This window comes from Adiantum capillus-veneris, chromosome 16, assembly GCF_014529385.1.
Source record: "Adiantum capillus-veneris isolate H3 chromosome 16, ASM1452938v2, whole genome shotgun sequence".
In the NCBI taxonomy this organism is placed as follows: domain Eukaryota; kingdom Viridiplantae; phylum Streptophyta; class Polypodiopsida; order Polypodiales; family Pteridaceae; genus Adiantum; species Adiantum capillus-veneris.
In genome coordinates, this window is record NC_140946.1 from 59,660,702 (window position 1) to 59,687,825 (window position 27,124).

Below are 27,124 nucleotides of genomic sequence, written 5' to 3' on the forward strand. Positions count from 1 at the left end.
CAGTCTTTGGGGCCAATATCTCTAGGCACGGAACTCCGCCAGGCTAGTGCAAATCTATTGTGATCTGTGAATTGTTTTGAAGTGGTTATTTGGTGCTGTCGCGGTTGATTCTTGACTTGGAGTGTCCAATTCTGTTACAGTGGTATCAGAGCACGGCCGATTTCTCTTCTACGGGAAATCCGATTCCCGAATTTTTTTTCTGCGGCACCTATGGCTTCAGGCAATGATCAGTCGACTCCCTCTGCATCTGGAGATGCGGGCTGGGATCACAACGAAGATTCAGAAAGAGAGTATTGCCCGCCTCAGCCTACTCAGGCGGAGCAAAGAGAGATGGAGCGTCGTCAATTGATTGGCGATGCAACAAAGATGATGCTCAATTTTGCCAAGGACCCGAAGATGGAAAAATATATGAACCAAACCTCTTTGGAAGAGGTACAGATGGAGTGGCAGAGAACCAAAACACCACTCCCAAAACCCGCTCTCAAGAAACCTTCTGCCTCCAAGAAATATACGAAGAAGGAACTGGAGAACCTGGTTGATGCACAGATTGCTCAACTTTTTGATGCGCAAAAGAAAGCCAAAAAAGCACGGCAAAAAGCAGAAGAAAAGCACTGACTTTCCAGGTTATTTGGGTCGTTAGTCGACTTTTGACAAGGCAAAGAAACAGAAGAAGCGTGTTCGATTTGAAGGAGTACCCACTTCTTCTTCTTCTTCTTCTTCTTCTTCTTCTTCTTCTTCTCATAGTTCTTCTAGCTCCTCGGATTCGAGTGAAGAAGACAAAAAAGGTAAAAAGCGAAGCAAGAAACAAAGCTTCGGAAAGGGCAAGAAAAAGGCAAAGAAGGCTACATCTCGCCCAGAGATTGACAGTTCTATTGAGGACTCGTCTACAGACAGCTCACATTCCGATGACGGAAAGTTTTATGCGAACAAGAAGAATTTTTACAAAGCCAGCCAGTATGACTTTCTCGAAGATAAAAGCAAGAAAATCCGAGAGTTTAAGGAAGGTGGCCACTCGATCAAGTTTGATACTTTTTCAGGATACTCAGATGCTTCGAAGGCTTTGTCTTTTATACAGCAGTTTGACATCGCTTTCGCGGGAGGACGCTATTCAGAGCACTCCAAGATTCGGAGAGCTACCTCTTACCTTAAGGGGAATGCTCGTACTTGGTGGTCCACGCTTCTTTTAAACAAGACTCGCCAGTTAAATGGCTGAAATTTAAGAAGCTTTTTATTTCTTCTTGGTTGACGCAAGAGTTTGAACGAGATATACAAACTGCTTGGAACCATCTTCGGATGACCAAGAGCGATACAGTAAATACTTACTGTGAAAGATTTTGGAGCTCTTTTCTACCCGCCTCTTCATTCAAGAAGATCTCGTTCAGAGAACAGATTGAGCGGTTTACCTTGGGTCTACCTACAGAGATCCGAGATCACTGATTGGAACAGAAGTCAGCTTCTATTCAGGAGTTGATGAGTCATGCGAAGCGGGGCTTTGCCATTCACTCTGGCAGTCTGACCTACCCCACAGATGAGGCCATGACACAACGAGCCGAACATATTTCTGGGAATGAAAGTAGAAAGAAAAAAGAGCAACCAAGAGAAAAATGATGCACGACCCAAGCTTACTCCCGAGGAGAGAGCTCGCTTCATCAGAGAGGGGAAGTGCTTTGGATGCGGGGAACAGGGACATATCTCCGCGAAGTGCCCTAATAAGGCACAAAAAGAACAGAATGATAAAGACGACGACAGGCCTGAGAGTTCGAGAGCAGCTGAGGAATGTGGCAGAAAAGGCAGATAGAAAAGCAGAACTGGTACCACATGGCGTGGGACTTGTGCCGAATCTAATGAATGAAAGTACAAACTTTGCCGCTTTTGGGGCAAAGTGAAGGATCAGGAAGCTCTTTTGAAGGAGCCAAGGCCAACTTCTTTTCAGTTGAAATTGGCGGCTCGATTTGGAATTACGCCCGACAGACTGACGCCACAGGCAAAGGTAGTTCGACTGGCACCCGAATGGGATGTTGCCATTACACCGAGCATTGGCAAACTTTGTTTGCAATGACAGGGGTGTTCAGGGCACGCGAGTGACGTTCTACTCAGGATCCCTTGGTACCACAAGAACTACGCCATGGTTGACTACCGGGCCGAGAAAGCGACTTTGATAAATGAAGGGCTTAGAGATTGTACTTGATGAACTTCAGTTTCTTACTCATTCTTTTGGAAAAGAACTGAACGATGGATAAAGGTTGAATATGTTTTGACCTGATCAAAAGAACGCCAAGATTTTTTCTCCACACTCATGCCGATTGCTTTTCAGAGGGCCTGAAGATCAAACCATTGATCTGATACCTAGAAGCACGCCACCGAATCGGCCACCTTACCGTGTGAGTCGAGTACAGAACGAAAAGATTATGAACCCAGTGAAAGACCTCTTGGAAAAGGGTCTTGTCCAGCCTAGTACTTCACCGTATTGCTCTCCAGTGTTGTTGGTTTTGAAGAAAGACGGATCTTGGAGAATGTGCATCGATTATAGAGCACTCAACAAATCACCATCAAGAACAGATTTCCGATTCCTAGGATCGATGATATACTCGACAGGTTACAGGGATCCTCGTGCTTTAGCAGGATTGACTTGAAGAGTGGATATCATCAGATCAGGATAACGCCAGGAGATGTCTACAAGACTGCTTTTCGGACGACTTTTGGGTTATTTGAGTTTTTGGTGATGCCTTTTGGCTTAACCAATGCTCCTGCGGCATTTAACCGGATGATGGACAGGATTTTTCGAGAGTATAGGCTATTTGTTGGCACTTTCTTTGACGACGTCATTGTTTTCTCCAAGAATGAGGCAAAACACAGAGATCGTCTGCTTCAAGTCTTTCAGGCATTACGAGATCACACGTTAGTGATTAATGCAAAGAAAAGTGAATTCTTCCTACCAAAGATACACTTTTTGGGACACATTGTGTCAGCAGCAGGAGTGCAAATGGACCCGGCCAAGATAGAGACTATCCGTGATTGGCCCGATTTGAGGAATGTCCATGAAGTTAGAAGCTTCTTGGGACTGTGTTCGTACTACAGGCGGTTCATACGAAAGTTTGCAGAGGTTGCTTCCCCTTTGCATACCTTGACACAGAAAGGAGTACCTTTTTCGTGGGGACCCACAGAGGTGACTGCCTTTCGGACATTGAAAGAGAAATTGACTACGGGACCTATTTTGACTTTGCCGGACTTGCAGAAGTCATTTGAAGTATATTGTGATGCTTGTGGTCGTAGTCTGGGTGCGGTCTTGATGCAAGAAGGCCATGTCATAGCTTACGAGAGCCGTTTGTTCTCTAGGCCGGAGATGACAGCACAGTTCTATGAGAAAGAGCTTTTGGCGGTTATCCATGCTCTTACTCAGTGGCGGCAATACCTACTCGGAGCGGATTTTACTGTCTTTATAGACCATCAGAGTTTGCGCTACTTCTTGTCACAGAAGTAGCTTTCGGAAAAAGCAGATGCGGTGGGCGAACATCTTGTCACAGTTCCACTTCCAGATTGTCCATGTGCAGGGACAGAAGAATGTGGTGGCAGATGCTTTGTCTCGGAAACCGTTGGTTTTGGCTATTTCTGCGATATATCATAGGAGCTTCGAGGATATGGTCGATCAGTATGCCACAGATACAGATTTTGCAGATATTTTCACACGGATACGGGATGGGGAGACAGTAGTTGGATACTCCCTTCAGGAAGGCTACTTGATGAAAAAGACTATGTTGTGAGTTACACAGCCGTTGAGGGAAAAGGTTATGACAAAATACCACTGTCCATCTTTTACGGGTCACTGCTGCATTGCTACCACCATGAAGGGGGTAGAGAAATACTTCTTTGGGCCGAGACTCAAAAGAATGTGGAAGAGTTTGTGCGCAGTTGCTTGGTATGCCAGAAGGTCAAGTTTGACAGGCATAAGGCACAGGGATTGTTACAGCCTTTACCCGTACCCACCCACCCTTCGGAAAGTATTGCAATGGATTTCATTTTTGATCTCCCAAGAACACAGAATGATCACGATGATTTTCCGATTACATGGCACGTCTGAGACGATTGTCTCAGACAAAGACCCCAGATTTATGAGTTTGTTTTGGAAGGCAATTTGGGAGAACATTGGCACGCATTTGCAGTTCTCGTCATCGTTCCACTTGCAGACTGACGGGCAATTTGAGATTGCCAATTCAATGATTTTAGATTTATTGAAGTCTTGTATCTCGAATCAGAAGACTCAATGGGAAAAGAACCTATCTTTGGTGGAATTTGCCTACAATAACACGATACACTCTTCGACGGGGAAGACGCCATGTGAGATTGTTGAAAGTGCTGCGAAGGTTCCATCCTTCTTGAGCACGAAAGATTAGATATTTGAAGCGGATGAGTATTCGCGAGATTTGGATACGGCTTTTGCCAAGGTTCGCGAGACTTTGCAGAAGTCTCAAGAACGACAGAAAAAGGCAGCGGATCGCCATCGTCGCGACTTGAAATTGAAGGAGGATGATTGGGTGCTCTTACTTTTGAGAAGGCACGCCTAAGAAAGAAAAAGGGAAAGGAGAGGCTTTTTCCAAAGCTTAGTATGTGGTACTACGGACCTTTCCAGATTACTGAAAAGATAATGGATGTCTCCTTCCGATTGAAACTGCCAGATACTTGGAGGATTCACAATGCATTGCATGTGAGTCTCTTGAACCCTGTTAAGGGTGATGTGCCTGATGATGGGGAGCCTGATGAGCAACCCGCAGTGGAAGAAAACGAGGAGATCCTTGTTCCTGAACAGATTTTGGCACATAATGATATGAAGGAAGGTAAAGTCCGAAGGCGGTTCTTGGTTTAGTTCAAGAACTTTCTTGCATTTGATGCGAAGTGGATGGAGGAGAAGGACCTAGCAGATACTCCTCGGATTGTGAAACTTTACCTCGATGTTTTGGTTTAGCATAGTCTACTCCAAACGGAACCCAGAAACTCAGCTTGGCCGAAGATCTGGTGCAGTGGGATGCACAAGAGGGGAGTTACTCCGCTCCTTTGTCAACAGATGCCTCGATTTTGATACTAAAGTCACTGATGTCTCTTTGAGCTTCAGGGATACTGAGAGCTGACAGTATTCTGCTGGATGACTTTATGAAATGGAATTCCTGATAATGATACTGATTTGTTCTTGACTTCTTGTGAGTGCAGGAACTGATAGACGAAATGACTGCAGCATTTTGGTCTGATTGATCTCGAATAGACATGGTTGCAATAGGGGTTAGTCAATCGGACATCGATGAGGTCCCGATTGGACCTAGATGTGATTGCTAGCTACATTGCCGATAAATCATGGTCTAAGATCCGAATGAATGTTGAATGTCATGTGATGTCCTGTGATGTCTGGTGATGTCCTGTGATGTCGTGTGACATGACTGTCGATTTTGTACATGTGCTAGATGTGTGTTCCTAGTACGTAGGTACTAACAGTCAGTGTCTGCTAAGACGGTTTATGGCTTTTGTCGGTTTTGCACGCGTAATCGCGGTCGATTACAATGATTTCAAGAGGGGGGTATGTCACAAAGTGATGACGTGGCGGACAGCAGAAACCCTAATTTTTGCCAGAAACCCTAAAATTCTTGCAAACCTAATTTTTGCCAAAAACCCTAATTTCCGAAAATTGCGGAGGCTTTTTTTTTATTATTTTTTATTTTGGAAAATGATGAGCGACGTAAATTTTGCTTTTTCTCTACAATATGAGAAAGAGAGAATGCTTTTGCTTTCAAGTTTTGACTCTCTATGAGAGAGAGAGAGAGAGAGAGAGAGAGAGAGAGAGAGAGAGAGAGAGAGAGAGAGAGAGCAATTGCTTTTGATTTGAAGCTTTTGGGGCTCTGCTTTTGGGCATCCCTTGTAATCTTTAAATTAGTGGTGAGGGCCTCACTTCTCAGAGCATCTAGACGCAGAGTCTGAGAGTGAAACCCTAGCCACTCTCTTGTACTTGGATCTGATTAATATAAAAAGAAATACCGAAAGGGGCGCCAGTCTTTGGGGCCAATATCTCTAGGCACGGGACTCCGCCGGGCTAGTGCAAATCTATTGTGATCTGTGAATTGTTTTGAAGTGGTTATTTGGTGCTGTCGCGGTTGATTCTTGACTTGGAGTGTCCAAGTCTGTTACAGAAAGAGCTACTGGCCGTGATTCATGCAATTTCGAGTTGGAAGCACTACCTGCTAGGTGCTGATTTTGTTGTCCAAACAAATCATCAGACCATGCGATACTTCTTGACACAGTCAAAGTTATCCGAAAAGCATATGCAACGGGCAAACATTCTCTCTATGTTCCACTTTTAGATTGTGCATGTGGAAGGCAAGAAGAATGGCTGATGCGTTATCAAGAAAGCTACAAATTTCAGCTGTGTCAATTCCTTATCATCATGAGCTTGATGGCATGAAGAAACAGTATGCTACTCATAAAGATTTTGCAAGGATCTTTGAAAAGTTGCAAGATGGGCGACGCCATGAGCACTATCTCCTCGGGAAAAGTTTTATGATGATGCATGGCAGACCATGTGTCACTAGGCAAATGCGACATAAAGTTATAGTATGTCCCACCGTATGCAAGGCATCGTGCATAGATGCGACAATGAAAGTGTCGAGACATTGAGAAGAGATGTGGATGCCTTTGAGTGAGCATGCATGATTTGCCAAAAGGTCAAGTTTGACAGGCAAAAGGCACCAGGATTATTACAGCCACTGCCTATTCCAGACAAGCCATGGGGAAGTATTGCTATGGCTTTATCTTTGATCTTCCAAGAACGCCGACAGGGAATATGGACCATTATTTGCAAGTTCAGCAAGCAGACCCATTTTATTCCCAGCAGGAAGAAGATAATATCTTATCAGATGGCACAATTGTTTATGTACAATGTGTTCAAGTACCATGGTATGCCACAGTCTATTGTCAGTGATTGTGATCCTCGTATGCGAGCCTGTTTTAGAGAGGCTTGTTTGAAAACATGGACACTACGCTCAAGTTTTCCTCATCATTTTATCCACAAGATGATGGACAATTAGCAGAGGCTATGTGTAAGATAATAAGAGCAAGTGGGAACAATATTTACCTATGCTTGAGTATGCATATAACAATACGGTGCATTCGTCTCAACAGGCAAGGCACCCTTTAAGATTGTTGAAGGTGGCAAAAAGGTTCCTCCCATTTTGCACACAAAGGACAAGATTTTTGAAGCAAACCGATACTTAGAGAACATGGATGAAATGTATAAGAAACCAAGCTTGCCTTGGAGAAGACTCAAGCAAAGCAGAAAAGGATTGTTGATCGTCACCAACGTGATGTTGTTCTCACCTAGTGATTGGATACTCTTACGGTTTGAAAAGGCAAGGTTAAAGCAAATGAAGGGCAAGGAAAGGTTATTTCCCAAGCTCAGCATGCGTTACTAGGTGCCTTTTCAAGTACTTGACAAGATCAAGGATGTTGATTATAGGCTAAAACTAACTTCCATTTGGAAGATTCATAATACGTTTCACGTGAGTCTTCTAAGACCCTTTGTGGGTGATGTGCCAGAAGATATACCAAATGAGGATCAACCACAAGTTGAGGAACTTGATAAGATCTTGGTACCTAAGCAGATTTTGGCACATAAGGAAAGAAAAGTTAAGGGAAAAGTTGCACGACGATATTTGGTGAAGTTCAGAACTAACTATCCACCTCTGGATGCAAAGTGGATGGAAGAGAACCAACTGCTAGAGTCACTAAATGTACTGCAGCTTTACCTTGAGGCCTTTGGGTTACAACCTGCGTATGCCCCAACTCCACATGCTCAAAAGAGGGTTGATGATGGAGCTAGCACATCATATGTACATACGAATTCAGTGCAATAGAAAGTGTTGGTACTATGCTCACTCCTATAATAGATGGAAATGACAAAAGTAAAAAGGTTTCATTAAGTCATTTGTACCTATGTTCCATAACCTTTCTTGCGGATACATGTGATGATAAACGCGTGCTAACGGCACTAAATCATCTATGGCATGCAATCGAGGACATTTGCAATTTCAAGAGGGGAGTATGTCACGTGGCTATGACAACCACTAATCTTAGTTGTTGGTTTCTTTCCAGTGATTTTTATTAAATTTATGGGACCCTCTTTTTGAAGTCACAAATATCCGGACATTGTATGGCCAGTGTGGAACGGCCAATGGCCGAGAGTTTCACCCGCAATAGTGTAGGGCAAGTTGCCACAAGATGGTCGGGCCGTTCGACACTAAAATCCGAGCAGTAAAGGGGTGGCTAGGCTCAGTTCAAAGTCATTTAGGCTCCATGAGACACTTATATGTTGGTGGATACTAGAAAATTAACTCAAAAGAGGCAAAGTGGACACTTGGCAACACCGAGCTTTCATGCAAGCCACATCAACTGGGGCGCCCAAAATTAAGAGAGGAGAGCTGATGCTTCTTCATTAAGTGCCTACACTGTGTATGAGAGTAATGGGTGCAGGTTTCACAACTTTGATAGAAAGCTTGCCTTCTCCCTTGTCTTATGTAGCATGATGATTCCGCTCGCGTGCGGCTCTCCCCACCTTTAAATACAGAAACGTAATGCCCACCTCAAGGGCCTTCCATCTGTATGTACAGTTGTGTGGGTTTCATGAGCGATTGCCAAGGCAAGAGCCTCTTGCATAGGTACTACTACTGAACTAGCTAATTGCTAATCCCCTACAGGTACAGGTGAACTTGGAGAGATTTCACGTTAGAAATCTCATCTGATTCAAAGGGCAAGTAGCCCTACAGGTGCGCGAGCTCGAGGGCTTGCTACAGATGCGACCCGCACACAAAACGGATCCCGAAAAAGGACATTACAGCCTGCTGCGTATTTTTGCAGGTTTAGGGTTTTGACCCTTTTTTTATCCCTAATACCCCCAGGAGCTTCGGGGAAGCTAGGAGATGTGTTCTGGTGCATTGTCCGGGCATAAAACAGAGGATTCAACGTGCTGCAATTTCTCACCAGGGTTGGTGCTTAAATGCGTCGGGGAAGTCACCTTTTGCTTGGGGATTTTGTCTGTGAAGCCTCCTACTTCTGTTATGCTACAAAAATCGGGCTAGAGTAGATCATTTTCAGCCCGATTAAAGTGGGACAGCACTAGGAGTTACAGGTTTTTCTCCAAAGTTTTAATTATGTAGACAAGTATGAACGGAGATCAAGGCTACAACAAACATTCTGGAAGCTGCAGGTAGATCCTATAACAAGAAATATACTGGTCTGATAACATCTCCAAAAGGAGCCCCTGCTGCCGGTCAGATCTCTCCTGCAGGCTTGGCTGAAATCCACAAGTATTAAGTGCCAAAACAATTGCACACGAGCCCCTTCTTGCCGTCAAAAGGCAGCCAAAGACATGTCCTTTTCTGGGGAAAAAAGGCAGCAGCACTTCTCTGACCTTTCCCGGATGAAAATAAATTCTCAAGCATTCAGCGAGCCAGAATCAAAGCAGGACACTGGCAGACCCCTCTGTATGCAAAAAAAGGAAAGAAGAAGAGACTACTCCAAGAAATAAGCCAGCCATTAGTTACCCTACTTCTGGCTGAAATTCAGTACTCCAATCAGCTTCTTCTTACGCTCTTGAACACAGACCAAGCATCGACAAACCCAGTTTCTTCTACCAGGTGGAGGGGCTGAAGGCAAGTGCCCATGGGCAGTAATCACATGCACACAATCAAGCTAAGCCTACTTCAAGAGCCAAACAATACATCAAAAAAAAAAAAGATTTTTGAAGCGTTCACCCATTTAAAAAAATAGCATGCACTAGAATCACACGCAAATTTTTTATTCATGCACAAAAGAACAATGTTACTATAAAAATACAAAGTTGCAACGATGATCACAATCTTTCCTTGGTTACAATCAGCAGCTAGAAAAAATGTTTTAATCAAGGCTATTTTCACACTTTTGATCAGAGGCAAGAATAGAGCACCTTTTTCAAAGTTTCGGTTTAATCCCAGTTCAACCAAAGCAGCTTCCAACTCGGCCAATTCCTTTTTCTTCAAATCTTTCTTTGAAAGCTGCCTATCCGGCTCCCGGGCAGCAATGTGAACCTTAACATCAGTCCCTAGCTTATTTGCTTTGTAAGACTCTGGTTCTTTGTTCTCCTCGTTTCCTTCTTCCACTTCATCATACCCTTCACTTCCCTGATTTATCAACAACCAATGCCATTCCATCTAAAAACTCAGATTCCCAGAAAGACTCTGGCAACTTTAAAAATATTGGGATGATGTTCAGTTGAAAACAACAACATAGACTCGTCCACAATAAAATGAACACATATCATATTAACCACCGGGAAAAAGATTTCAGGCCATTTTAAGGTAAGATCTTCCTGACTATGTACTTCCAGGTCCAGCTCAGAACTACAACAAGGAATCAACCACCAGGTATTTATCACAAAGCATAACAACTGAACACGGACATCAGTTAGCAGCTCATAAATAACAGAATAAACTGTAGAAAAAAACAATTCAACCTTTGAAGGACAGCTCTTCATGTTAAAGCCCCCATGGCCCAAGAATGACAAGATGAATTCAAAACCCTCCTTGAACTCATACTTACTCTTTCCTTCATCAATTGTATTTTGGCTATCCTGCTTTCACCATAGAACCTCTCAAGAAGAGGTCAATGCTTGCAAATCAAGTTTGACAGAAATAACCCTTGCTAAATGTTGCCACTAAATTTATCTCTTACGCCAATCACAAAACACTCGAGTTGAATGTCATGTGCTCTGCCCAAGACATGAAACACGGAGAACATCCACAAGGGTCATAGACTGAGAATAGTAAAATCAGGATATGGAAGTTGAATAAGAACCAACCTACACACTCAGAAGGTCATGAAATCAGCTTGCACCTACATAAAGGGATTTTTTTTTCATGCAACAACAAAGCAGTGTAGACCATAGTCCTTATCTATTTCAAGGTTATGTCGTCAGCTTGCACCTAAATTTATTCTCATGGAGAAACATAGTCTAGACCACATGAGAACTCAAGACAGGTCTGAAAACATTTATCTCAAACAACATATCGGGCATTTATTTCACCCACAACGAGGTTCCCAAAATGGCGTAAAGTAAGAGTGGGGATGCACGGAGTACTTGTCATCGCATAGCTTCTGATGGCATAGCTTCTGTGTTCAAGAATATAAAGCTATAGCTTCTCTGTTCAAAAATGTAAAGCATGTGGAGTACTTGTCATGACATAGCTTCTCTGTTCAAAAATGTAAAGCATGGCTCCCCCTAGTTCACTTGGTGGACAGAAAAACTAATGCTGAGCTCAGAAAGATACAGACAAGAAGAGAGATAGCGTAACAGTACCTCGCCGTGGATTGACTCAACCTCATCATCATCATCAGCGTCCTCATCCTCCTCCTCTACTCCTGCTTGAGCTCGATCGTCATCTAAACTGGGAAGAGGCGGCAAGGCTTGCATAGCAAAATAATCATCATCATCATCCTCGCAGTCAGCCCACGAAGTCACAGGCCGGACTTGTGTAGGCACCCGTGCTTGTGCCACAGTGCTGTCCGATGCCTTCTTGTTCGACTTAGTTCTTGAGCTCTTAAGGGCTGCAAAAATGTTGGTGCTACTTATAGCCGACGCTCCATCGTCCCTTTTGTTCCAGCCTCCTACCATTCTCTTGCGTTGTAAGCAGCAACGCAGCAACCAGCAGCAGGGCTTGGTAAAACAACGAACTGTTGTGAGCGGGGTATATGCGCCCGTGTGTGTATTGCGTGAGCGTGTGTGAGGCTTGGAAGACGGGACGACGAGAAGAAGACAAATCTTTTTACATGGGTAGCCTAGCCGCCAATACACTTGTCACGATCTCATTCGCGAACTCAGAAAACATTGCACCATGGCTTAAAAACAACATTCTTTAGCATCAATTCTCTTTACAATATCTATACTATCTATATCTATAGCCTATGTATATGTATACTATATATTAAGGAGATTGGTTTTTCAGTGTCACGTGTCGCAATTTCTTTTATCCGACTACAGTGAGAACAGTGTGCACGCAGGGGGGGAGAGAGAGAGAGAGAGGCGGTCGAAGGCCGCCGACACTAGTACATATTTATTTATGTATATTTATTCTCTATACTGTATATTAAGGAGACTGGTTTTCCAATTTCACGTGTCACAATTTTTTTTATCCGCCTACAGTGAAGACAGTACGCACGCAGAGGGGGAGAGAGAGAGAGAGAGAGAGGCGGCCGAAGGCCGCCGGCCATACTCCACCTACAATCACAAACAGCCCCGATCCTTTCATATGTACTAGTGTGACCATACTCCACCTACATTCACAAACAGCCCCGATCCTTTCATATGTACTAGTGTGGCCGGCGGCCTTCGGCCGCCTCTCTCTCTCTCTCTCCCCCTTTGCGTGCGTATTGTCCTCACTGTAGCTGGATAAAGGAAATTGCGACACGTGGCACTGGAAAACCAGTCTCCTTAATATATAGTATAGAGAATAAATATACATAAATAAATATGTACCAGTGCCGGCGGCCTTCGGTCGCCTCTCTTTCTCTCTCTCTCCCCCCCTGCGTGCGCACTGTCCTCATTGTAGCCGGATAAAGGAAATTGCGACACGTGGCACTAAAAAACTAGTCTCCTTAATATATAGTATAGATGTATATTTATTCTTGGCTCAACCTCCCCGCCATACTCCACCTACAATCACAAACAGCCCCAATCCTTTCATAGGCTAGGTTCACATCGAGGCGGCGGAAAACATGACACTTTATGAGCTCTTCCAGGTGGAAAAGCTTGCAACGTTCTCTTCCATCGGTCATGTGTTCACATTGTTGACGGAGGAAAATGTGAAGCTATTTTCTACCACAGTCTTATGTGAACGCCGAGAGGTGACAGAAGAAAACGGAGGAGGCAAGTGTGGAAAAAAGGGTGGGACGTATAGTTTAATGTGATTGGTGCCAACATAGCACTTTTTGCCAAGGTGGAGGGCGGAAGAAAGAACTTATTGGGGGGGGAACAAATCCCCTTTTTCTCTTCCTCGATGTGGCACTCTCCATCTCACTTTTTCGTCGCTCTATGTGAACAGCAAGGTCCACATGGCACCTTCTTTTTGGTTTACAAGCTTTTCAAATTCCTTCCGTTGTCCTTACCGCTTTCTACGCCCCCCTATAGCTTCACCTTCCCCGTCTCTTCCTGAATGCAACTTTGCGTACTTCGCAGGTCTACCTCTCCTCTTCCCTCGGCCCCTATAGCCCTAGGACGTCCTAGCCTTCCCTATCCATATTTCCACACCCCTCGCCCTCCGTCCTTTGGCTCTATAACATCCCTCTTTTTGGCTTTCTAAAACAAGCCTTAGTGAAGAAGAGAGTTAGGCATACATTTGACTTTTGCCACTTAAGCATTGAAACCTTACTTGGTTTTTTAGTTTGATGAGTGTGTGACTCGTCCTCTGATTGTGCATGCACACACACTGAAAGAGCGGTGGTAATGCGTGTGCTAGTTTCCACCCAACCGTGCTATATTATTACCTCCCCCTAGTTTACACACTGTCCGGACGTGCCGGTGGCCTTGCCCGTAGGACCCATGTCCTTACATTACCCCCCCCTTGGAGAATTGTTTTTGTCCTCAAAAACGAACGTAGGAAAACGTTTCTTAAGTGCGGAGACATTCTAACCATTTTACCAACACCTGTCGTTTGACATGATGTCTAGTGCGAAGCTCATGAGAATCCAAAATCTTTTCGGGCCCATGAGGGATGCTTGGCGGTTTGATAAGGTCAACTAACACACCTGTGTCAATGACATTATCAATCTGTCCTAGCTGTTTTCGTAAACGGCTAACATAAAAATAGGATGAACTCGTGAGTGCTCTGGAAGAGCTAACTTATAGGCCACTTGACCTATATGTTTGAGAATGGCAAACGGTCCACAATAGCGTGGTGAAAGTTTAGCAACTTTTCCCGTCCACTTGACCTATACGTTTGAGGATGGTAAACGGTCCACAATAGCGTGGTGAAAGTTTAGGAACTTTTCCCGTCTTCAGACTTTCTGAATGCTCCGGAACCATGAGAAGAACCTTGTCTCCTTCTCCGAAAGTAGCAAGATGATGATGCTCATCAGCGTACTTCTTATATCGATTTTGAACTTGCTTAACATTCTGTCTAGCAACTCGAAGCATGTCAAAATGGTCTTGGAGAAAATCCTTCACTTGTTGTATCTTCTCCTTAGCCAACCCCACCGTAACGAGTGATCTAAGTTGAAATCCATATAAAAGCATAAATGGACTAAACCCTGTAGTCACATGCTTTGAACTATTAAAGCAAATTCCAATATAAGTAAGTAGTCTTCCCAATTGGTTTGCTTTTTACTAACGTACGCTAGTAGCATATCCTCTAGTACTTGATTAACTCTTTCGGTTTGACCATCTGTTTCTGGATTATCAGCCATACTTAGATTAAGTTTAGTTTCCAACTTTTGAAACATGGCTCTCCATAAGTGATTATCGAACTTTCGATCTCTGTCACTAATGATACTAGCCGTGGTAATTTCTGTGTCTTTAATGTAGTCTTAGTGGGAATGAATCGACCCATCTTTCTGAAACGGTCTACAATTACCCATATGGCATCATGGCCACGATTTGTAATAGGTAGTGCTACTACAAAATCCATAGAGATACTCTCCCACTTACCTTGTGGAATCTCTAAAGGATGTAAAAGGCCACCTACCTTGAGGCGCTCTGCCTTATTAACTTGGCACTGTTGACATACGTACTCGTGAACATCATGATGTAAGCCCAGCAAATAAAATTGCCGTTGAACTAAGGCATACATCTTACGAATACCTAGATGACCAGCACTTGGACTATCATGACACTCAAATAAGATTTGGCGCCTAGTGTCTGAGTCCTTTGGCACACGTACTCTACCCTTGTGGAGTAAGTAACCATCATAAATGGAAAATTTCTTCCATCGCTTAAGATCTTCCTGAGTAGGGGTGGAGCTCTGTGTGTTGGAGTCTTTATTTGCGTGTGCAAAGACCTGTTGATCTGGTTGTATAGAGACATGTGAGCGTGAGGGATCCCATTTTAAAACTACACTCCACACTTTAGCATATGATTGATCTTGTGCACACTTGCCACGTAATGACTCCAAAAATCAACTCTTTATTTTCGTGGAAGCAAGTGAATTAATTTGAAGCATCCGACTTAGTGCTTCCGCTACTACATTATATCGTCCCTCGCGATATTGTAGCTTACAATCATAATCTTGAAGGATTTTTGCCCATCTAGCTTTACGGCCCTTCAAGTCTATTTGAGTAGTAAACCATTTGATACTCTCATGGTCAAAAACTACTTCAAACTCGGCACCATATAAATAGTGTCGCCACTTTCGTAAAGCGTGAATTATGACATAGAGCTCTCTTTCATAGACAGAATAATTCTGTTGAGCTCTATCCAAGTTTTTGCTTTCAAAAGCTATAGGTCTTACCTCCTAGAAGAAGTACCGCACCAATTGCTTTATCATTAGCATCAGTCTCCACCACAAATGGCTAAAGTGGGTCAATGATTGCTAGGATGGGAGTAGTGGCTATAGCTACCTTGAGTTGTTCAAAACTGTGTTTTTGGGCTTCTTTCCAAGAAAAGGTCTTACCTTTTGCTTTAAGTCGATCCATTATAGAAACGATGGATATACTGTCGATAAAATCTAGCCATGCCTAAAAATACTTGAAGCTCCTCAATCGTGTTGGGATGTGGCAATCGAAGAATGGCAACCACCTTGTTAGTGTCCATTTTGATGCCAGAATAAGAGATCACATGACTGAGGTAATGTATCTCTGTTTTAAAGAAATCGCACTTGCTTTGCTTAGCATACAGTGTGTGAGTTCGTAGCTGTTCAAACACTAATCATAAGTGTTCTATGTGTTCATCTTCAGTCTTACTGTAAATGAGAATGTCATCAAGGAAAACCACAACAAATTTTCCAAGATAGGGACGTAAGACACTATCCATGAGTGTCATAAATGTAGCTAGAACATTGGTTAAACCAAAAGGCATAACCAAAAATTCAGAATGTCGAACCGTGTTCTAAAGACAGTTTTGGAGATATCTTGCAAAAGGATACACACTTGGTGGTATCCTGAATGAAGATCTATCTTTGTATAGTATCTTGCCCCATAGAGTTGATCAAACAACTAATCCACTCGAGGCAGAGGATACTTGTTCTTGATGGTAAAGTGTTGGCCTCTTACCCTCATGGGGTGGGTTCAACCCTCCTTCATGCAAGGGTTAAGCGGGCCTTCCTACGCGCGCAACCAACGGTGCCATCGGAGCCTCGGTGCCGTAGAGTTGTCGATCGAGTTTGCCTTGGTCGCCCGCCTTAGTCGTGCTTGTGGAGGGCGTAGGTGAGGCAGCCGCAATTGACTGTCGTTGTTTGTCTACGCGCACTACGCACACAAAACTGTGCCTCCCTTCTTTTGTTTCACAATGGAGACGTCCCTGTCTACAGGTCGTGGGAGAGAAGCAGCGCGTCGCATGCACATGCAACCCGTTTTTCCCCTTTCCCAAAAATATATCGGATACCAATGAAAGAGCGGTGGTAATGCGTGTGCTAGTCTCCACCCAACCGTGCTATCTTATAGCCTCCCCCTAGCTTACACACTGTCCGACCACGCAGGTGCCCTTGCCTGTAGGACCCATGTCCTTACACCTACAACCTAAAGATTACGTGCTATAGTTTTTGTTTCAAAGACGTCCCAACGTTCAAAGAGTGTGACCATGGATAGGGTATGCATGCCACCTCACACATGTACTCATATTGCATTTTGAAGGCATATAAGAGTATGCTAATGTGGGCAAACAAAATCATTTCTTGGTGGCTCTCTCTCGATCATATGAGCAAGGACTCTAGGCTGATGGAGATTGCAAAGTGATGCACTATCACCAGCTGCATGGAGTTTCATCATTTTCTCGCTAACCCCCAGCTCTCAAATAATCATCAATCTGCTGCTAACCCTCAGCTTGCCACTAGCTTCCCTCCTTACATGCAGTTCCCTCAAACCCTTTGTACCCAGTTGGGACAAGTGTCGACCATGACGGTAACCTTAACCAACGAGACAATAACTCATGGCATCCTAAAGATAAAAAACTCTCTCTCTCTCTCTCTCTCTCTCTCTCTCTCTCTCTCTCTCACATGGGCAGAGGGTTTTCAAAGGTGACTGAAGCTTCTGGCGTAGGAGGCTATGGGACAAGAGTCATGAAGTCCTTGTGGGTGCAGTAGGTTGCACGGCGGCAACAAAGGGTTCTGACGCATAGCTCTTTAGCAAGTCATGCAAGGCAGCATGTCCTCTAGCCCTTGAGCAAGCAGCATGTCACTCAAGTCAACAATAGTTTGAGCAAGGCAGTTGCATTCTCTCTCTCTCTCTCTCTCTCTCTCTCTCTCTCTCTCTCTCTCTCTCTCTCTCTCTCTCTCTCTCTCTCTCTCTAGCAGCCTGCAACCTCACTATTGCATAGTGGCAAGGTCGTTGCTTACTCCCTTTGTCACTCTGTTGATGCACCATTTGAAGCTTTCAATATAGCCTCACACACATTGGTCATGTTGTCCCGTGCCATTTGTACCTTGTTGTGCTGGATACCTTTCGCAAACACATCTAGAGCTGGACAGCAAACAGTATTCAGCATGTTTGGCCATCTAAATCAGCCCTGAAGATGCCTTCCAACAAGGAGTTTCCATGGGCAACATTACTTGACAGTGTGCATTGCATGAGCATTTAGCAACGCGGCAATACCACAGGGGGCAGGCAATTCAAGCGTGTGAGGGAACAAGTTCTATAGGGCCGTGTTGGTCATGGGGGAGATGGACCAATCAGCCGACCTCGGAGATGATGATATCTATGAAACCCCGCCTAAATCAAAAGCATCGTTTAGGTGGAGGATTCGAGAGAGCACACTGTTGCCAAGTTTTGTGAGAGCGGAGAAACTTTCTAGAGTCAAAGATGACTTAATGTTTGAGAAGGTACATGTGATAATTAAGGCGAAGCTAAGCCTTTTGAGGGGTGACATTGAAAAAGAGATGTATGCAAATTTGTAGACTTACGAAAAAGCTATGTATGCATAGATGAGGAAAGAATTGGACAAAGGGATGCTTAGTAAGCAGGACGAGATGTACACATCATTGAAGGCCGAAATGCATACAATCGTGAGGGTAGAAGTGAATGTAATGGAATGTATTATGCAGAAAACGTTAGAGGATGCACTTGTTGCATTTGAATCCTAGAAATAAAAAATTGAAGAACGCATGAATGAAAAGGATGCATTGATCAAAGCAATTAAGGGAGACCTCGCAGCTTGCAAAATTACCCCCCGCAAAGGTGGGAGAAAATCAACCCTCAATGATAAAGGAGCTCGAAAGCATTAAGGAGCAGGTGAAAACTCTTTTGAAGAGGAAGAGCCCTATTCAAAACACAAGAGAAGGTTGATGAAGCTGAAAAGTGGATCAAGGATGCAAAGACGGGAAAAGATAAGATGCCTGAAGCCACAATGACATCCACTATCATCAATATGACAATTGAGGAGGAGCAGAAGAGAAAGACTAGAGCCCTTCATGTGCATGTTAAAGGTCTTAAAGACACTGGAAAAGCAGAACAAGAGGTGCAAGAGCTCTTGAAACACATGGGTAATTCTGAACCCACACACACAGGTGCTTGGAGAGTTGGCAAGAAGGGAAGTGACGAGAATGGAAGGCCCAAGGAAAGAGCACTCATTATACGTTTCCCTACGCTAGAAGCTAAGAAGGAATTCCTAAAGAAGAGACCAACACTCAAGCCGATGCCAAAGATCAAGGCGAAGAGGGAGAAAGGGAAAATTGCTTTCTGTAGAGGAGGGAGAGTAGTGGTGTTGGAAAAATGCACCGTGTGATGGTGCGAGACCTTTGGGACCAACCTTAAAATGGCAGCATGGAATTGTAATGGATCAATGAAGCTAGATGTAGGCGCATTGGAGGATAGCTTTATAGGTCTTAAAGACACTAGAAAAGCAGAACAAGAGGTGCAAGAGCTCTTGAAACACATGGGTAATTCTGAACCCACACACACAGGTGCTTGGAGAGTTGGCAAGAAGGGAAGTGACGAGAATGGAAGGCCCAAGGAAAGAGCACTCATTATACGTTTCCCTACGCTAGAAGCTAAGAAGGAATTCCTAAAGAAGAGACCAACACTCAAGCCGATGCCAAAGATCAAGGCGGAGAGGGAGAAAGGGAAAATTGCTTTCTGTAGAGGAGGGAGAGTAGTGGTGTTGGAAAAATGCACCGTGTGATGGTGCGAGACCTTTGGGACCAACCTTAAAATGGCAGCATGGAATTGTAATGGATCAATGAAGCTAGATGTAGGCGCATTGGAGGATAGCTTTAAGGGAAGAGACATTATTTTTTACTCAAAAATGCATCACTTTGGGGCACATTACCTAGAGTGACAGCATACCATTGGGAAACTACTTGTAGACATGATGTGAGATCAGCGCATAGAGGATGGGGGTCTGGAGGTCTGGCAGTCCTACTCAGGGAGGAGCTTCAACCCCTCATTCGTATTGTTCAAAGAGATTCCACAAGGTAAGTGGGAGAGTATCTCTATGGATTTTGTAGTAGGACTACCTACTACAAATCGTGGCCATGATGCCATTTGGGTAATTGTAGACCGTCTCACAAAGATGGGTCGATTCATTCCCACTAAGACTATGGTTAAGACACCAGAATCAGCACGGCTATTTGTAGAGCATATATATAAACTCTACGGTCTTCCAGGTAGTATCATTAGTGACAGAGATCGAAAGTTTGATAATCACTTCTGGAGAGCTGTGTTCCAAAAGCTGCCAGAAACGGATGGTCAAACCGAAAGAGTTAATCAAGTGCCAGAGGATATGCTATGAGCGTACGTTAGCAAGAAGCAAACCAATTGGGAAGACTACTTACCTATATTGGAATTTTCTTATAATAGTTCAAAGCATGTGACTACAGGGTTTAGACCATTTATGCTTTTGTATGGATTTCAACCTAGATCACCCGTTATGGTGGGGTTGGCCAAGGAGAAGATACAACAAGCGAAGGATTTTCTCCAAGACCATTTTGACATGCTTCGAGTCGCTCGACAGAATGTTAAGCAAGCTCAAGATCGATATAAGAAGTACGCAGATGAGCATCGACGTCTTGCTACTTTCGAAGAAGGAGACAAGGTTTTCCTCAAAGTTCCGGAGCATTCAGAAATTCTGAAGACGGGAAAAGTTGCTAAACTTTCACCACGCTATTGTGGACCGTTTACCATTCTCAAACGTATAGGTCAAGTGGCCTATAAGTTAGCTCTTCTAGAGCACGCAGGAGTTCATCCTGTTTTTCATGTTAGCCGTTTACGAAAACAAATAGGATAGAATGATAATGTCATTGACACAGGTGTGTTGGTTGATCTTATCGCACCGCCAAGCATTCCTCATGAGACCGAAAAGATTTTGGATTCTCATGAGCTTCTCACCAGACATCATGTTAGACGACAGGTGTTGGTAAAATGGCTAGATAGACCTGAAGAAGGTTCTACATGGGAGAATGTCTCCGCACTTAAGAAACGTTTTCCTACGTTCGTTTTCGAGGACAAAAATGATTCTCCAAGGGGGGGGGGGGGTAATGTAAGGACATGGGTCCTATGGGCAAGGCCACCGGCACGGCCGAACAATGTGTACGCTAGGGGGAGGCTATAAGATAGCACGGTTGGGTGGAAACTAGCACACGTATTACCACCGCCCTTTTAGTCCTCCTCACCTACATGTTCTGCTCACATCGTCTTGCTTCGTGTTGTAATAGCTGCTATCCCCTCCTCTGCAATCTGCCCCAACAGTTCATCATGCCTCACAACAGAGCCCTACCTCAGGAGAACCGTTGTCGCATGGAGGCCATGTTAAAGACATCTCCCGTCAAATCAAAGATAAAACTACCAAAAACTTGCGGCAAGCTTTGTGCAATAGAACTATTGAAGGAGTGCCAACAAATAGTCAACCAAGGATGCCCCAATGCATATTGCCAATAGCGATAGTAAATATATATGAGATCAAATACGAAAAAGAGCTTTAGTAATGACGATTTGGGAGCTCGTCCCCCACTAGAAGTTCTATCGATGTGATAACTGGTTAATTAAAGGTATCAATTGAGGTTTTTGTAAGTTCAATTTTACCTAAGAGCTTATATATCATTTTACTTAAAGATGAAAGCATGGTTGTGCAAGTTGGGTCGGACAATGGATGTTGAAAAGTTCACCTCTTTGTCCACTTCAGTGGTCACACTATTTTTATTTTGAAGGTAACAAACCTACAATGTACCCTGTGTGGATGGAACTCCCACATATCCCTTATCAATATTATAATTTCCTTAAACCATAGCTTGGCTGGTGGGGAAGGTTTTAGGTAGTCTTCCACCTTGCGACCCTTTATGGCACTCCCAAATCCTTGTGGAAATAGAATTTGGACAAACCTATGCTTGATTTTGTTTAAATTAATCCAAATAACGGGACATATTTTTTGCAACCCCTTGTCTTCAGGCACCTGCCTCATGGATGTTTCCATTGTGGTGTCAAGACACATAAATTTGGGGCCGTCAAGGGACTACCTAATCGTAAACCTAGGGAGGGAGGTCAGTCAGCACAACAACTCTACCGAGAAAAAAGATCATCCTTCTAATCAGTCTTTGGATAAACCAAAGCCACCTTCGACAATAGGCCCATCAAAGGTGGAGCCTCTTCGTCATAGTTGCCCGCGGAGGTGCTAAAAGGAAAAAAACCTCGCAAACCTCAACAATCAAGAAAAACTTCTTCCAATTGTGATGCATTACTAGCTCAATTCAATGATGAGGAGTTCATCCCATTGGTGAACCTTGAGCTAGAGAAGGAATCTTCCCAGCCCAAAAAATAATTGCCCCATGTAAGACAACAAAACGATCAAATGCTAAGATTCTCAAACAAGTAACCCAATTCGATTAAGCACCTTTGGACAGCAACCTATCACCCATTACCTCTCGACAATCATAACCCTACAATTGCCTTGGTAGAGAAGAAATACCTTTGGTTAAGTATCCTATAAAAGACAAAGTCGAGATTGTACCTATGAAGTTTGCAAAGATAACAAACGTAATCATAACAAACCTAACAAACCCAGAAGATGAAAGGGTTCACTAACAAAAAAATCTTTTCTTATGAAGCATTGGCTTAGAAACTTCGACGTGGTCTATAACTTGGCAAAAGAAACTTTTTGCAAATTCCTCACCGATTTGCTGATATTCAACTCTGACTGAGTATTTACATGAAATTTCAAGTTTTTTGTTTTGTGTAGTGTGAGAGTATGATGCACTTTTGAAAGCATGATAGGTACTTGAATTTGGGTGCATAAATTTTGACGTTGAAGATGTAATTTAAGTTTGTACAAAGCTTGAGGCGTGAGGCTTTTTGGTAGATTTGGGTAATGAAGCACAAAGGCATTTACAAACCCTCACATTGATCTCTTGAGAGACACGATTTCTTAATCACACACGCATGGAAGCGAGCCACCAAAAGGTCATTGGTGGCATGAGATGGGTAGCAGACATTTGGACTCTGAAAGGTGGCTAGCTGAACTGGCAAAGCTTGTGAAATCGGCGTCCTAACCACACGTTCGTGGATAGAAGGAATTTGTCTTGGAGCCCCACAATTGACTCCGTAACATGCGAGTTCCTGCCCTGCTAAGACGCATAAGGGACCTGGGCCTTAGCCTCAACGGGCTCTTCTGCATGAGAAAGTTGTGTTGTCTGTTGTGACACTCGTGGCGCTTGCAAAAATTCCATAAACGTAGGATTCTGCACCAACTGAAAAAACACATTCACACGAGCAAGCAATTGTGTCTTGAACACATCCTCGTCTAGTTGCCTAGTCATAAACCCTTGACCTTGTGGAGCGTCCACATCAACAAAAGGTATAGATATGGGTGCCTGTGAACTCTCGCCAACCTCGAACAATGCAAGAGGAACAACGTGTTTGTCCTGTGAAGAGGAACCCTCTTCCCTAGTGTAAATTCAAGTTACTGTGCTTTGTGTCTTCGCCAAAAACCAACCAAGGTTCACTTCTTAAGGAAAAAGCGTTCAAGTCTCTGCGACAGAACCGATAAAACCGGCTCGTAGACGCGGTAGACTTTAGCTTTCAACCGATCTTTACATTGTTAAACTTTACGACACAGAGGAACTTTACGAATAAGCATGTGACTAGAAATTACACTTCAAACAAAACATAATTTGGGAGCTAGAGTGCTTCCAAGTAGACACCGACACGGCGTTGGCCCCTAAGGTTGGTGCCCCTCTTGGTATTTTTTAATTTAATTAAAGTTTGTAGAAAAACTTGTAACTTCCTATGTGCTGTCCCACTTTTATCGGGCTGAAAATGACCTACTCTAGCCCGAGTTCACCAGCATAACCGTAGTAGGAGGCTTCGCAAACAAAATCCCCAAGCAAAAGGATGGCGCATTTGAGCACTTTCCCAAACCTGACGAGAAATTGCAGATGTCGGGATGCAATATTATATTGGGAGACAATGTCATGCTGGGTCGTCAGGCTGGACCAGTTGAAGATCACTACTAACTCTAGTGATTTGCAATATTGGCTTGCAGAGTGCTAAACTACATAACGTTTGAGAACATCTTACGATGTTAATGAATGCTTGTTCCATAAGATTTTTTATGATGTGTTTTCTTGAGTTGTGAACTTGAGGAACTCCTGAGGTTTGAAATCAGTGTTAAGGTATTCCTCATGGCTGCAAGAAACAGTAATTTAGTTTTTAAAACTAAAGAAAGGCTACTGAAGTCTGTACACGTTTCAGAATGTTGCACAACTTGCTTGAGGGGTTTGTACACTCTGCCTTCTTCTTTCTTGCAACCTGGACCTTGAATATCTCGAAATATCCTAGTCTTTATACCCAAAATTCCATGAATTGTCTCAGCCGAGTTGGTGCAGTAATTTACGTTGGCTGCAACCGTCTGGAGGGGAACTCTACCCCATCTCATTGGCCAATAAGTCTCATGGAAGTCAGGTCAATAAGGTTTCATGGAAATCAAGCCTGAAACTGGCATTTGATATTTGATCTGATTATTTGGGCTGTTGTCTCAGTTTCCAAGTTTTGCAGATTCTGAATCATGGTGCTGGTGTTGTTAAAAGCAATCCTGCACCCTTTAGGAGGTCAGACTATGATGGGTTGAGCATTTGTTGACCTCGCCAACAGGGGTCGCTTGGATCGATTCTCAAGGGTGCGAGTTCTAAAATTTTGAACAGGTTCACTATCCCCAAGGTAGTGTTTAATGTTGCCTTGCGGCGCTGAAATCAATGACAGAAGCTTCACCTTGCGATAGTAGGTCGGGCTTAGGCCGACTTCACGGCTTGCTAAAGGGAAAAAAAATGTACATGCTCTTTTTGTTGAGTTTCTCATCACATTGGTCAAGTTTGAAGTAGCTTCTCTCGTGTTATCGCTCTTCACCCCCTAATGTAGGGGACAAACAATGGACTCAGATGTAGAGCATATGGATTGTATTCACTCTTTGCTTTTTAGACCTTTGCATTCTTACCGCTTAATGATTGATTGTATTGTATTCCAATCCATACCGTTGTAATAGATCTATCTCCCTGTATCAAAGAGTGTCTCACCAGGCTTAGCAACTATTGAGGACAAATACTTCATATTTCCTGTTTCAGATTTTGCTAACAGCAAAGACTCTGAAGATAGGGGCCTTTTGCTTGAGCCTTGGTTACACTGTTTTGATTTCTATTGAATCTCTCTGTTTTCTGTCGGTGATGACTTCAGACTCTGCCAAGACAGCGGCAATCAAGGAAGCTGCCGCAAATGGTGGTGTCGAAAGCAAAGGAGCAAATGGCCCAGCTCTGGCGAAGAGCAAAAGCTCTAATAAACGAAAGGCGAAGAAAGAGAAGTCAGCTAAAGACGGCAGCAGGGGCGAGGAGACTCACTATGAATGTGATGAACCTGTGAAAGCTGAGCCTGCGATTGAGGCAAATGAAGCAGATACAGAAGGATCCCTGGATAAAAGCGAACTTTTTAAAAAGCTTTCCTCAATAAAGAAGAAGAAGTCTAAAGAGGGTGATTCAGCTGCCAAAGCAGCTGCTGCAGAGGCAGCGGTGCGAGTGGCAAGACTTGCAGCTGGGAAGAAGAAAGACAAGAATCATTACAATCAACAGCCTGTGAGGTAGATGTGGGTGGGAAAAGTGGTGGGAGCTTTGAGAGTAACATGTAACTATTCTCATGCAAGCTCCTCCTATTCTTGTATCAATATGTTTTGTCACATAAATAAACTTGCAACTATTAGTCTCCCAGCTGTCTTCTGAGTTGACGAGGTGATGATTCCTATTGTCTTAATGTCTGTCCTTCAGATACCATATGATCTAGATTTCTGCAGGGCATAGTTGATGTGTGCGTGCGAGCAAACTTGACAAGATCATATTGAAAAGCGTCTCTGTTTGGGCCATTGAAGTGGCTTCTACCAGAGTTGGGGAATTTGACCACGACTTTGATGTACGATATGAGAACTGTTTTGAGTACAGGCTTTAAGGGAGCACAAATTGGTTAGAAGTGGGAAGCTTTCGGAGATGCAATTTCTGGGACAAATTGTCTTGGCAGAGGGTGGTAGTATGGATCTGGCTACAGTTCAAGATTGGCTGACACTTTGGAATGTACATGATGTAAAGAGCTTTGTGAAGAAGACTGAGTGTCATCCTTGACTTCAAATTTCTAAAAGTAGAAAAATAGATTTCTAAAAATAGCGCCCCCCCCCCCCCCCCCCCCCCCCCCGGGAGTAGATGTGCACATTTTCGCTCGACTTGGACATAACTTGGATTCTGTCTGCCTTTTTCTAGATATTGTACTGGTAGAGGGGATTTTCAAAGAAGTTTGTGGCTGCTCATGAACAACTTCACTATCTTTGAGATGTTTTGTAAAATTTTGTACGTTTTGACAAATTTGTTTCTGAAGATGGAACATGGACACACACCTTCAGTCATTGGTCCATCTTACAACTAATTTTTATTTACTCATACTGCATGTTGGGCATTTTCCTTTTAAAGGGTTTTTACTTAGACCTTTGGAGAAATGTAGCAATGTTTTGTTAAGGAATTTCCTCTTCTACAGTTGCTAGTGCTTTGTTGAAATGTGAGTAATCGAACTTTCACCTTTTATTCAAGGTAGTTATCCACAAGTGAGATGACCATCAGCTCCATCATGCATAGTATTGACTAATGTTGTGAAGTGTCCAATAGTGAGTGTAAAACGAGGTACCAATGTATTCTCACACACACCAACACCACATGCGCACACACGAGAATAGTATTGACTAAATGCTTTGAAATTCTAATGTTGTTTGCTTCCAATAGTGGGTGTAGAACTAGGTACCAATGTATGCTCACACACAACACCACTACATGCTCACACACACGAGCATAGTATTGACTAAATACTTTGAAATTCCCACTAATGTTGTCAATGCCCAATTGTATGCTCACACGCACCAACACCACATGAACACACACACGAGCATACAATAATACAAAGATTTGCGAATCGAGTTTTTTTGTCTTAGCTTAACATGATGAGGGGTACAAGGATGTGGTTAAGGCTCGTCTTGGGCATGCTTGGAAGCTGTAAGCACCATAATAAATCTGTAGCTCAGAATCAAGGTATGTATTTGGGCCTTTGACCAAGTTTGTTGGGATTGGTCCTACACCTCACTTCTTCCGACTTTTTGTTTAGACTAGTATTGTTAGAGGATCTACAAAATGGCAAACTCTTATGATGGCTTGCCAAACAAAGCGAAGGTTTACTATGGCATTCTAAAACAAAACAAAGTGAAGGGAAAGTCGAGCCATGTAAGGTTGTGAAATGTATGGAATGACAAAGGGCCCATTGATAAATTAAAAAAGAGGATCAAATTTTAATTTCATGAAAAGGTAGATCCAATCTGTGTGGGAAATAAAAGAGGATATATTATTGTAAATACTAGTAGCAAGTATGGGGCACCCAATCCTAGAAAATAAAAAAATCGCTCATTAGTTGGAGCTAG

At 43.4% G+C, this 27,124-nt stretch overlaps 2 protein-coding genes across 15 annotated transcripts in view; one reads left to right on the forward strand and one right to left on the reverse strand.

Annotated features, from left to right (window-relative positions):
• The window catches only part of LOC147439126 (uncharacterized), a 51,891-nt gene extending 40,081 nt beyond the window's left edge, over positions 1-11,810 (reverse strand). For 3 of the 10 annotated variants that reach the window (XM_086485035.1, XM_086485030.1, XM_086485029.1), the window contains exons 1-2: positions 11,366-11,805; positions 9,977-10,190 (exon numbers count right to left, since the gene is read on the reverse strand). In XM_086485035.1, coding sequence (XP_086341161.1) covers positions 9,977-10,190; positions 11,366-11,680 — 529 coding nt within the window. In that variant the 5' untranslated portion in view covers positions 11,681-11,805. Of the gene's footprint in view, positions 1-9,976; positions 10,191-11,365 lie in introns of all 10 variants that reach the window. The other 7 variants (XM_086485031.1, XM_086485032.1, XM_086485026.1 and 4 more) reach the window with 6 other exon arrangements.
• Positions 11,811-21,599: 9,789 nt separating this feature from the next.
• On the forward strand, positions 21,600-25,382 carry LOC147439127 (uncharacterized). 5 transcript variants are annotated; one of them, XM_086484251.1, is made up of 5 exons: positions 21,600-21,808; positions 24,021-24,105; positions 24,190-24,213; positions 24,336-24,351; positions 24,862-25,382. In XM_086484251.1, exons 1-5 carry the CDS (start codon positions 21,600-21,602, stop codon positions 25,260-25,262), a joined length of 735 nt encoding a protein of 244 aa, XP_086340377.1. In that variant the 3' UTR covers positions 25,263-25,382. The 5 variants fall into 5 exon arrangements, 1 of the variants encoding a protein (XP_086340377.1); XR_015184459.1 differs by lacking the exons at positions 21,600-21,808; positions 24,336-24,351 and having other exon boundaries at positions 23,431-24,096; positions 24,190-24,310; positions 24,862-24,997; XR_015184458.1 differs by lacking the exon at positions 21,600-21,808 and having other exon boundaries at positions 23,434-24,105; positions 24,190-24,460; positions 24,862-24,998.
• Positions 25,383-27,124: the final 1,742 nt, after the last annotated feature.

Bases quoted from the DNA above. Each gene is read 5' to 3' on its own strand.
- LOC147439127 (XM_086484251.1), top strand. From the start codon at position 21,600: ATGGATGTTTCCATTGTGGTGTCAAGACACATAAATTTGGGGCCGTCA. The intron at 21,809-24,020 runs GTGCTAAAAGGA...GAGTTGGTGCAG, and splicing joins CGTCATAGTTGCCCGCGGAG to TAATTTACGTTGGCTGCAAC. The intron at 24,106-24,189 runs GTTTCATGGAAA...CAAGTTTTGCAG, and splicing joins ATGGAAGTCAGGTCAATAAG to ATTCTGAATCATGGTGCTGG.